Here is a 13,451-nt window from a genome sequence, read left to right as displayed (position 1 = left end):
CGAGTTTATTTTATTTTTTGGTACCTATATTAATCCTTGATCTTGACTGTAGAACGACTTTTGCTTTACTGACAAACTTCATTCAATAAATAGTGACGACCGTATTCTGTTTTGCATACGTTAATTGTATAGAATGATATGCAGATAAAGAAAGGGTTTAATTCCCCGCCCCATTTCTTGCACCCTTTTACAATAATCACTGCGCCACGATTATATAGAGGTGTTGTTATTTTGAACACAGGGTTCAAGGAAAAAATACCACTTATAAAATATTGTTAAATTGAACGATTGCATTAATATAATTTACATAAGCATTAAAAAACCTACTACTGTGTGGCATTTACTTAAATATTTGTAATCGTCTTTAACCAAAATAAGTACTAATACTAATTTGATGGAAAGAAATAATAAAATGTTAATGGATGACGATGGAACGATTTCATTAATATAAGCACGATGGTTTCCACATCGAAGCATTAAAAAAGTCTCCATTTTTAATAATCCCTAATCGAAAAATGTTAGTGGCAATAAGCATTTAACGATACCTAAGAACAAGGAATTAAATATTCAGGGATTACAAACCAATGGCACGCGTGTCGCTGCTCACAAAATTCACTATGCACATTGAAAAAATTATGAAGTTAGGTACTCCATAATTATTTCTACTTCATAAGTATTATATGACGAACGTAAGTCTCCTTACGGTAATATTAATTTGATGGAAAGAAATTTAAAAAATTTGAAATTCAGCTAATTGATTTTTTAATTCAATATGGATGAACATGGAAAGATATAGAATTAATTGAAACAGAAAGATTGACAAGTAAGTGAAATTGCTAATAACAATATTTTGAAAACATGAAATTCTTTACCAGGCACATTTAGTTGTTTGAAGAAGCTGGCTCATGCTATTTTAACAATATTTTCGTTATCCTATGCCTACGAGTCACGATTCGATATTTTCAGAGATGAATACAACATTCAAGACTCGGTTAGAAACCGTTTGTCAGATGAATCCAGTTCAGCATGCATTCTGCTAAAATAACATTTTACAACACTAATATATGTTATTTGATATCTAATCTGCAACAACAGAATTCACACTAATTTTAATTTAATTTAAATTACGTGTATAATTTAAACATTGCAAAATGTTCCTTTTTTTGTAGTAATTAAAGAGTTTTAAAATGATAGTATTTATTTTCCTTATAATCACAAGATCAAAATTATTACATGGCACGTTTATGACCTCATCAAACATTTCTTTAGAAAAATGTCCCGTTAGTACGTAAAGGTTCGCCATCCCTGCAGTATATAATTGAACAGGACTTGAATAACATATACCATAATAATTCATCTGTGTTATAATTACGCTGACCAATATTTCTGTATTTTTTGATAATTAACGAAAGAATTACGAAAATATATTTTTATAATAAATGAAATTAAAGTCATATCATAGTCTTATCGCATATATATATCAAGTGGAGTTTCTGAAATAAAAATCTACCTAAACAAGGAACTATATAATGATATCATAATATAATGAAATCATCATTATTCAAAATACCAACTTGTTTACAAGCACTTTTAAACCGTTATTTTTTTATGAATCTATTGCAGGGTACCTAAACATTTTTTTTTAATGGGTGATAATGGTATAGTAGCCCCGTCTGCGCTATTGGTATACACTGGCGGAGCACCAGTGAGGGATGACAGATGAAGATGAAAGTAGGTCAGTTAGCCCATTCTGACGAATTAAACTAGCATTAGTCACGATGGTTTCCAGGGGGAACCACCTGGAGGTCGACCTGACAGGGTATATTGCTAGTAATAGGGCTATTTGACCCCATTACTAACAATCTCTTTCCCCCCGGTACCTAAACGTTAGAATTATTTATAATGTATGGTATATATGACATAAAATATTAACGCAGACATAACTCTTCACCTAATACTTGTTCTACTCACGCTCAACACTCATATTAGTTAAATTTAAAGTGCATATTAAAATAAAATAAAAGAAAAAAGAATATAGTACTTCCCCCTCCCCCCCTTCTTAAAACCTCATTTTTTAATATAAAACAAAAAAAATAGACTCTGAGACATTTGAAGGAAACTTATCTGCAACCTGAACGCTTACAGAAGGAATCTCCACAGAAATTACATAATGACTATACGACCATTTAGGTTTTAAAATATAACAATGAATTAATCATTATTATTGAACAATTCCTAAAAATGAAATGATATTTTTAAAATTTAAAAGCTACAAGCATTTCAAAAGTGTTAAATTGAACTTTGTACAAAAAAAAAATAACATCTTACAATCCTGTAACACCTGAGTCCTCAGGAATGGCAACGCATGGGGGGTATCATGGGCAAGACAGTATACTCTGTTATGTCCAAACCGCTCATGTCTATAGGCGACGGTTATCACTTTCCATCAGATGGGCCGTCAGCTTGTTTGCCATTCTAAGTTGTATAAAAAATAAAGGAGAACAGACTCTTAATATATTCGAAAATAAATATCCGACCAATATGGAAGATGTTGTTCTTTTTTTTTGTGATTAGTAACGACTAATTTAGTCGTTACTAATCTGAAAGAAACACTAACAAGAGTATGGTACTAAACCGCTGAATATTATCAAAATTGTTTTTCATTTTATGCCACATCAATTTTATAGGCTTATCTATATAATAATGTAATTAGAATTAATAATTACGAATAGTTTAACAATCGGAAATTAGTATAAGTAAGCAAATAAAGTATTTTTTATGTTTATATGAATCACGTGTCCTTGAAACAAAATATTCCAAAGTTATGAAAGAATTCAGATTTGGCTGATTTGTTCATCGCTGCTATTCAACAATGCTGTGCAAATTGTGCATTCTCGTAAATCATACTAATACATCAATAACATAGTAAAACAGTATAATTATTTTCTCATGGCATCAAACCTGTTTGGTGAGTTTTGGACAATACATTAGACCAGGAAGACACCACTGTCCTTACTTCCTTTATTTCATTATGAAAAGGGTTCGTCCAAAAACCAGTTTGACCACTTCTGTGTGTGAGAAAGGACAGTATGAATGACCCATTATTTGCATTTTGCATTTCCTTGCAATAATACCCTATAGTCAACGGTTTCGTGTGATTTTCGATGGATCACTTTTTGTTATTTGTATTCACCTCTTGTTATTTACTATTGCATTATAATGTTTTAACGATACAGCAATATCAATATTTTAATTAATATCTTATGTAAAAGTTATAGCGAAATTATTTTGAAAATAAATATCTTTACTATTTACCTTAATTGTATTTATGTAAATCAAAACAACAAAATATTAATATTATTTTTGCCGATTAATACTCACCATTAAAAATTAAAATTATTGTTTTTTTTCTAACCTAATATTAAAATAGGAAAAGTATTGATTTATTGTTTATAAAGTATAAAATTGAAAAAATATATAAACAATTTTAAAATTCTTCCATCTGTTAAAAACTACATTATCAGTTAGTAACGTGGGCAATAAAATTTTCAAAAAAAAACTCATTCGACATTGAAGCGGGTTGTTGCGGTGGGTATTATAACATTTTTATTAATCCAGCGCAAATATATTATAAATGTTATAAAAATATAATATATTTTAAAACAGATACTTTTAAGTCAGTTAAAGTATAAATTGGCATAAAGCTAATTTCCCGTTCTGTTATTGTGACACAGGACGGGACAAGCTGGGACAATTCGCATAATAAAAATACAATGGTAAACGCACCCCTTCGAAGAACAAGTGCAAAGGTCTGGGCAAGTTACCCACGATTGCACAAAGGTGCATCAGTGGACAATGGTTCCCACGTTTGGATCTGGTCAAACTGGTTTGTCTAACCATTGGGGTGGACAAGACCCTTTGGTCGACCTGTATTCGTAGATACGTGATGTCGGTTATTTCGCTAGGATTATTTCTATGTGAGAATCTTTGCAATTATTGTTAAAATGACACTGACGCAGTTCTGGTATTTGTTTTAAAAATGTTAATAGTAAATTTTTTTTTTTTAAATAATTATAACAATTGCTGATATATTAACTAATGCAGTTTCACTGAAATATGAATTGACAGAAACGCAGTCTGTAAAATTGCCAATATTAATACAATGTTTTTTTTTATAATAATAATTATAATAAATTATTTATTAAAATTGTAATATTTTTTATGTAAAGTTTTTAATTTCTATCACAAAACAGCATGTTTTATCTAGATTTATTAGGCAATCCGTAACTTATTTGCTCATTACTAGAGATTGTTTTTTAATGTGTATTTATTATTACCCGAATAATGAGAAGTTATTATAATTATTTAATTATTTAATGAGAATTTATTATTAATCGACACATATATTTTAGTAGTAGAAGCGAATTTATAATAATTAGGTACCTTTTTCTTCATTCGTATTGTCGTTCGTTCGTTCGTTATAAGTTAAACTAAAGGAAGTTAAGTACCAAAAAACAGACGTCCGTTTTTGGCTATTAAAGTTTTAGGTACCTATTTACTTTCAACGAATAATTAATTAAGTAAGTTCTTATTAATATCACAGTATAACAAGTAATAATACCTACTAAAGTAATAGTAAGTGAGTAGTCTACTAAATCTAATTGGGGGAAAGGTATGTTTAGTAATGGGGTTTGACAGTCGAACTCCACGTAGTTTTCCCTGGAAATCATCGTGGATAATTTTTGTTGAATTCGTCAAGATGGGCTAACTGATCTTCTTCATCCTTACATATCATCACTGACTGGCACTCCGCCAGTGTACATCTATATCGTAGGCGGGGTTATCATTCCATTATCCCTCATTAAAAAAAACTTTACTTATAATACAATAATAAACTACTTTTAACGCAATCTTCATCATTATCATATCAGCCTTTAACTGTTCATTACTGAACATAAGCCTCCCCTAGGGGGGTTTCGCCAGTAGTTGCCATGCTCAGTAGGCAGATTGACAACCGCAATTAGGCTTTGGAGATTTTTTAAGAGGGACGCTGTTCCTTAGTCGCGTCTTACAACACCCACGAGAAAGGAAGGGATGGCCCATTCTATGCCGAGACCACACGGGTACGCACGCGCAATTCGCGCAATACAATCATGTAAATATTTATCTCTTTTTTTATGCAACTTAGAATGAAAAACAAGCTGATGGCCCATTTGATGGAAAGTGGAAACCGTCATCTATAGACATGAGCAGTACCATAGACATAACAGAGTATACTATTTCGCCGATGATACCTCATGTTATTCCTCTGTACCTTGTAAATTCACTACCATATCCCACCCTTCAAACCTAAACACAGTCATGCAGACACAATTGCTTCACGGTAGTAACACGAATGGTACAGAGGTACACGAGCGAACGACTTTTGTACAAAGTCTCCCTCTGGTGAATCTCTTCACCTAGATACCTATTTCATCTCAACTTACCAAAATAAAGGTGATGAAATGTAAGGTAAACATTAATAACAATCACCCTTAACTACAAGTAACCCTTTCGCGTAAGACCACTGCATCCCTACGTCAATCTTTTTTTTCTCATCTTAGTCGCGTGTCTCTTTTGTTAAAGTTTAAGGGTGCATTATTCATTCTCTGCAGTGGATTGTAGTAATCTACGACCGGAAAATAGCGGTTATTTGAACATCAAATTATTTGAATCGCATTACAAATTTAAATATGTATCTATTATTTATAAAAAAACTTTTTATACGATAAAAATAGAATGACAACTATGCCGACACTATCTGTATGTATATGTTGACGGGGCACCAGTAAGGTATGATAGATGAAAATAAAAACAGGTCAGTTAGTCCATTGTGGTAAATTTATTAAAAATTATCCACGACGTTTTGGACCTCTTCAACTTAGTATAGGACAATATAACTTGAACACCTCCTCCAGGAGGGTACCGAGTTGAGGTCGACCTGTCAAGGTATATTCTTACAATGGGGACTAACTTCCTCATTACTAACAATCTCTTTACCCTGGTTCTAATGTTAAAAATATATTTTATCAGATTGACCCTTGGATTAGTTTTTAGTGAATTTGTCACGGTGAGCCAACTGCTCTAACTTCATCCTTATTTATAGATTTTCACTAATATTTAATTAGCGTAAATCAATAACGCAGGCGAGATTAACATTTCATTTTCATCCATCTCTACATAGTATGAAACAAAGTCGCTTCCTTTTTCTTCTCTTTTAGAAACTACCCAACAGTTTTTAATGCAGTTTTCATCAATAGATAGAGTGATTCAAGAGGAAGGTTCATACGTATAGTATAATATTGATATATGCTTATTTCTTGAAATATGACGATAATTATTTAACATGTCGAAAGAAATCAAGTCGACTGGATATTTCATTAAAAATGATGAAATATATCAAAATAAAAACTCTTTATTAGGACTACAAAAATCAATGATAGCGTTATATATTACACAGATACATTTCTGTAATTATTTTAATTTTTAAAAAATATACAAATTATGTGGAGTTTGGAAAGGTATTTCGACGGATACAATAGTGATATTATTAATCATACCACACTGATGCCACGTTGTTTCTACACCGCACTCGTGCTAAGCCGAGGCGGGTCGCTAGTTAAAAATAAAACCTATTGTGGTGTTATAGTAGAGATTATTCTAAATATTTAGTCTACTCGTATTATTTGAATACGTTCAATCTAGAATGTATTGCCGAAAGATGCGTATATAGGCAATGCGTAATTTTTAGCACAATTGGCATTTAGCTTCAAGAGTACAAATTAACAATTTTTAGGATCTACGGATGATACAGTATTATTTTAAAAACCTAACTGTTAAATGTTGCAAGACTTGTATAGTTTATGGCCGTAATATTTATTTTATACTTTTATTATATATAGAATATTTTATTCCACACCTTCCACTGGTATGGCATCCAAGCTTCTTTCAAATTCTCACAATGTTAACTAGGAGATATCTCTGTTTAGAAGAAATCTGCCTGTATACCTACTATGTATTTCTTTCACATATTAAATTCCTCTCTATATGTGTTCCTTAACGTAACCTTACATTATTATAAACATTAAAAGAACATCTCTCATTAAAATAATTGTACGCCTAAATACGCCTTCAAGCTCATTAGAGATCCAGTTTATACCATAATAACTTACAGGTATAATTACTTACATAAATACTTACACGTATCCAGTTATACACCTGAAAACGTTATCCTCCTTTCTTATATTAAGGTAAAAAGATTCAACATCTTTATAAATATCCACAGACAACGCTTCAAAACAATCAACTTGACGAGTTATAGGGGTAAAACGCGATATCTCGTTAAGATTACCCGCATCTAACGGAAAACAGCGGTTACTTCAAAAACACAATTACAATTATGTTGCGTATATTCTCCTTAGAACCTGTTTGCCCAGTCAAGGCGACGTGGGAAAGGGCAATGCGATGTGCTGACCCACGATTTGCGTCTACGCTCACATTTTGTAGGGTCAGAAATATAGGGACAATGAATATAGATAACAATACAGTACAAATGGAAGTGACGTTACGCAGTTGCATTGTGTTTTTATTTTGACTTCAAAGAGGTGATTTTTAATACAATAGTATTTAAAAAAAATTGAAATAAAACCTTACGTTTAATAATTTCAATAATGATTAAGTAATCATCAAGTTCGATTCAGATTTAATTTAAATTATTCATTATTATTATTTTTTCATTTAGATTCTTTAATTTCATATTTATTATATACGTTCTTAAGTTACACCAAATATCAACATGTTATTGTTAAATTTGGGTTTCAATCAATCAATGGTTTTCAATATAGAAAATTGAAATAGATACGAGGACTTTTTTGTCAGTCAAAACTCGAACTTATAGTTTTAATAGTTAGAAGTCAGAATGAAACATAATATAAATTAAACAGTACTTTTAATTACAAAATAAATAACTATTTAAATTAACAAAATTAAATGTCTACTGGTAATTATTTAAAATTGGCTGCAGTATATATGCCTGGCCCGTAGCTCTATCCACGACGCGTCCAGTGGCGTGCTCCAAGAATAATCTTGGTGCTACTGCTGCAGTATTCAAGTCAGGTTGGCGATGTTGTCTCACTCCGGCACCACCTTCGTAAGGAACGTATTGATTTACGTCTTGCTGTGTACTTCTTATCTGTTGATTTGTTTGCTCCTCATTTTCACTGTTATCATTTTCTTTCACCACCAAAACGATTTGATTCTTTTCTTCTTTTGGTTCCTGGTATTGTTCTTGCTGCGCTTGGTTGTTTTGTGAGCGTCTCTTTGGTGTTTTCTTTACAACCTCAACCTTATCTTGATCTTCGTCAGAATATTCCTCCACTTTATGGGATGGAGCTATTTCTAATTGTTCAGCTTTTTTACGATTGAGTTTTCTAGGTTTTGCTTGTTCTTGTTCATCTTCATAATATTCTTTCTGTGATTTCCTATTCTCCGATTTAGATCTAGTATGTGCTCTCTTTGCTCTTCCGTTTTCTTCGTAGCTTGATTTTTCAGGGTCATACTCGTCAGTACTATACGACGTAGAATGTTCACTTGGCTCATCGTATGGATCATTTGAACTATCATGGTAGGGATGTTCATCATGGTCACTACTATATCCATCATTTCCATGATTCCCAGTATGCCCTGCATGATTTAAATCCCAATAATGCTCTCCATATCCACCTTTTTTATCGCCCCATCTTACCTGTACACGAAAAAAACACAATTAATGTCATTTATTGTGATTCGAGTCATTAATTATTTAGGTTTAATTGACCACTAACAAAGTATTAGTGTGGAAAATTGAAAGTTAGATAAGAGAGCTTAGAATTATGCATAGAATGGTATCAGTGTAGTTATCTCAGATTGAAGCGGAAATGGTAACATTATATGCGGAAATGAAAAGTTAAAATGCGTTAATATTCGTGATACAATGTAATTTGTTTCTGATGTTTAAACATGACATAGTCACAAGCATGATTAACATAATTTGATGATTTATGTTACACTTAATGTTTATAGGCTATTTAGAGTAGATTATGGACAATTTAATGAATGAAATAAAAAAAATGCCAGTGCATTTTAAGAACATGAAATTTTGTTTCTAATTGACTTTATAAATAATATGTGAACTGATATTAATACAACAGAATTAATATGAAAAGAAACAAAATTTCAAAGATATAAAGCAGAAGAAGCATACTTTAGCGGAGAAAAGTCCTGCCGAGGGCCTGGCCCTCTCATGTCTCTCAGTGAAGTGTCGGTCGCTGCCCAGCCGGTGTCCTTGATCGAAGTCCTCCGAGGTGGGCAAGTGCCTATACCTTCAGGCAAGCCAAGCGAAGCGGGACAGAGAAAGAAACAGAACAGTTAGAGAGTAGAGCGAGATAAATGATTATCGTTACTTTTCCCATGTCCCTGTGGTTCTTAAAGTCTTTCTTCTCGTACCGCTGCTCCCACGTGTTGGGGTCCTCGCAAACGTGACCAAATTCTATCTTGTACGGACTCAACTGTACTGAGAAAAAATCCCTATAAAGCAAATTTCACCTAATAACTTTTCAGTGTTCTGAAGCAATAGCTTGAAATAAAATATTTCTTTCTGAGACATGATGAAATGAACACGCCATACTAACAATGGAGGCTAATTTATTTGAAGGTTAATATTCAAATTAGGTGCATTAGTGACAATGAACAAGCAGCGCTAAACTGAGACATTGCAATGAGTTGCAACATTTAGGTTACAGCCGAACACTATTGGCGGTGATAATATTGATCTCTATATGACTCGTGATGGTATGCAAATTGAACCTAAATTTCTAATAATATCTAATCATTGCTTTTTATAATGCATAATCGAAAATCCAGGGATAGAAATCTGAATCACTTTCGCCGAAGAACGTAGGGCGAAGGATCAAAATAATTTTTGATAAACAAAATATTTTATTAATTTAAATTCCATTTAACTCTCCGGTGACGGATACCAGTATTACGGTGTTACCACAGTTATACGATCCAGTTCAATGCATCGCACATTTCCCACGATCAGTATATTACAGTATTATTGCAAATAATTATATTAATAAATCAATTGCCACGAATGATTTCAGATTATTTATTTATTTAACAATTATTTATTTAACATCATCATGAATTTTATTTATAATTATTATAATTAAATATAAATACGTATTTATTTAATGTTAAAGCAATAAACTCTTTTATTAGACTTTAAAGTACCATTTCATTATTCTATAACTATCACATCTGTTGTACAGTTAACAAGCTATACAACAGTATTGTTAAATTTAGTTGTATTGTATTTTTTAATATTTAAATAAATTTTAAAAATTATTTTCATGCTTCAACCAATGTTCCCTTTAATTTTATTAACACTTCGCTGGATTTGGGGTTAAATTATATATATTTTTAAATTTCAAACTTTAATACGACCTGTATACGGAATTAAATATAAATCAAAATAGGCCAAAAAATGTATAGCCTCTCATTCTAATACACAGTGTTCAATAATCTAGTTCATGGAATAAGAAGGTCTACATTTGTAATTTTTAACATATGTTTCTTTCAGAAAATTAGTTTGACTTCCTTTAAATGATACAAATGACTTTAATTTCCTTTGTACTTCAATATAAAAAAAAAAAAGATGAAACTGAAAAATGATTTACGAAAAAATGAGCGGATACTTACTGAAAGAACTTGGCTTGTGCCTGAACTGTGCTGGGATTACTTGGTGGTGACTTCAGTGTGACGCCTCTAACCGGGGCCCATAGTGGACCAGCCGATAGTGCTAGGATGTACCAGAACCATTTCTGAAAATTGCAATTGTATGTATTTTATTATTATTTATAATTAATATAATAAATAATTAATTATCTTTTATTATCGCACCGCTCGCCACCGACAGGGAATTCATTCTCATACGCTTAAACGTAAATGGTCAAGTACAGAGCGGTTTCAAAGGAATTTTCTCCCACTAATGCTCAGACTTTAGAATGAGCGGCCTGCCGAGATTTTCCCTACAGTATGGGGTTCTTTAAAAAGGATAACTTCACGTGACACCCCTAGTCTTGCACGGGAAGAGACGGGTAACATCATCACCTTTGTGGTATAAAAAAAAAATTAAAACTTGGGCTTATTATAAAATCTAACAGTTTCACAGATTAAAATAAGTTTCCCTGAAAATCACTACTAAAAGCATCGATTAATATATTAAAAACAATAGAGTTATAAATTGTATTCAATACCGTGTAAAAAACTTTACAATTTAACTATGAATCCACCCTGGCTTCTCACAATTATTTTTAATTATATTACAGCTCATGTTATCGGCTGATAATGTAACTTTCTGTACCCATAACATTCTACAGCTTGGGCGTGACTCTCTATCAAGAAGTTTTATTTGACACCATACTTACAAGTGACTTGATATTTGATTATATTTTGAGTTTCCCTTGTTATTTACTTGTGCATTATCAATATATGATAAGTAACATTAAGAACTTTGACAATAATTAATTTGTTAAATAATAATTAAGTAGTTATTATATGATTGCGAGGTTATATAAAGGTAAGAGCCTTTTTAAATCTTGACTATTATCATCTTTAATGTTGCATAATTTAAAAACAATAATATTTAAATTTAGATGAAAGTACTGTAATATTTTTTTGAGTCAGGTAAACAATAAAGCATTTATTGATTTTATTATAGCCATTATTTTCAAGTAAGTAATCAACGTGCCATGAATTACAACAAGTTAATTTCAATTAAACATGACAAGTGAATAAAAAAGTATATATTGTACATATTGTACACTGGTAGACCTGTATGTATTATCACTATGACACACAAAGTAACCTCTATCTGTTATTACTGATTGAGTACTATGATGATCGATGATATCTCGTATGTCAATGACAGTTTTCCACCTTTCAAACCATGATTTGGTTAGTGAAATGAATACTTTGATACGTAGTATAGTAGTAGTAGTATTTTTCGTACATTAATTATTTACTACAAGCTTTTACCTGCGACTTCGTCCGCGTAATCTGGATATGTTAACTGACTAGAAAAAGTAGCCTATAGTGCATTTACACAAAATTTCATAGTAATTGGTTAAACCGTTAACAAAACCATCTATACCAGCAGACTTTAAGAAACTACTACCATACCAGTCAACATGACATAGGCATGGTTTTGAGTTTTCCTCCTTTTGCAATAATAATTGTGGTTTCCTTCGGCATACAGGGGGATGAAAAGGACAGGGACAGATTATATCCTTATTAAGTCGCCAGAGAGAACCACTCCCCTCCCCAACAACCATCACCATTCTTCTACAATTATTCATTAAATTGAATGAAATGTGAAATAAGCACGAATGGCCATTTTCATATAAGATAACCCACTTTTAATTATGCCAACTTTTCAACCCACGTTGTTCGTAATTAAATAAAAAATCAACAACATAAACACAGTAGGCCAACTAATTAATTAATTAAATGTACTAATATTGAACTAAGTATGTAAATTACATATTGATACTGTGCAACTAAAAAGATCACTTCACCATCACTTTCACCTGTCACTTGTAATTTAAGACACCGCGGTGACGTCAGAGTGTAAATTGTGCCTGTAATTATTATGCTAATGATTTATAGTAGTAAATAAATCAATACCGTTATGTATTGGCGTTGTGACATCTCGGCCGATTGATCGTGGGTGTCAGAGAATGGTAGCCGACAGATCATTTATAGACGAAACTGTAACAATTGTCATAGTTCAGTGGCACTCAACATTTTCTATTCTTTTATTGAATAAAAAATTTGGAATTTTTTGATCAGTATCGATTAAAGTATTTATAGCCGTAGAATTACATACGTAATAATTATATTCAATACATACTACCCGTAATTTATGCTATAGGCGTAATATTTTAATTCATTATATATATATATATATATATATATATATATATTTTTTTTTTTTATATTGCAACATATGCAGAATGCTGCGAATATTATAAATGTAAGTTTGTTTTTGGGATTCGTGAAGCAGTTGTCTTTGCATAATTATGTTTCGGTTTGAAGGGTGGGATATGAAATTATAGGGTACAAAGGTGATTGCTGTTCAAGCATGTAATCCTCAGCAATAGCAACTCATAATGGATATCATGGGCGACACAGTAAACTCTATTATGTCTATAGACAATGGCTACCACTTTTCATCACTGGAAGCGTCAGCTTCTTTGCCACTCTGAATTGCATAAAAATATATATAGTAACAACAGATATAATTTTTTTAAATGAGTTTACTTTAGGCAATGCTTTCGTGTCATTTAATTTGCAAAGTATTTATTTTTATT

General features: G+C 31.7%; 1 protein-coding gene across 1 annotated transcript; it reads right to left on the bottom strand.

Annotated features, from left to right (window-relative positions):
* Positions 1–7,976: 7,976 nt before the first annotated feature.
* Positions 7,977–12,807, bottom strand: LOC113511806 (uncharacterized). Its single transcript, XM_031913563.2, has 4 exons — positions 12,766–12,807; positions 10,780–10,901; positions 9,480–9,603; positions 7,977–8,782 (listed from the first exon to the last, which is right to left on the bottom strand). Exons 1-4 carry the CDS (start codon positions 12,787–12,789, stop codon positions 8,033–8,035), a joined length of 1,020 nt encoding a protein of 339 aa, XP_031769423.2. The 5' UTR covers positions 12,790–12,807; the 3' UTR covers positions 7,977–8,032.
* Between the last annotated feature and the right edge of the window lie 644 nt (positions 12,808–13,451).

The sequence above is a fragment of the Galleria mellonella genome, unplaced genomic scaffold (assembly GCF_026898425.1).
Source record: "Galleria mellonella isolate WM207_F2 unplaced genomic scaffold, CSIRO_AGI_GalMel_v1 utg117, whole genome shotgun sequence".
Taxonomy (NCBI): Eukaryota; Metazoa; Arthropoda; class Insecta; order Lepidoptera; family Pyralidae; genus Galleria; species Galleria mellonella.
The sequence above is the reverse complement of the archived record's forward strand: the minus strand, read 5'-3'. Positions and strand labels throughout refer to the sequence as shown.

Excerpts from the sequence above, each read along its gene's own strand:
- LOC113511806 (XM_031913563.2), bottom strand. The coding sequence starts at position 12,789 with ATGTCACAACGCCAATACATAACG. Across the intron at positions 10,902-12,765 it reads CACAACGCCAATACATAACG|AAATGGTTCTGGTACATCCT; the intron begins GTATTGATTTAT and ends TGCAATTTTCAG. Across the intron at positions 8,783-9,479 it reads ACCACAGGGACATGGGAAAA|GTAAGATGGGGCGATAAAAA; the intron begins GTAACGATAATC and ends TTTCGTGTACAG.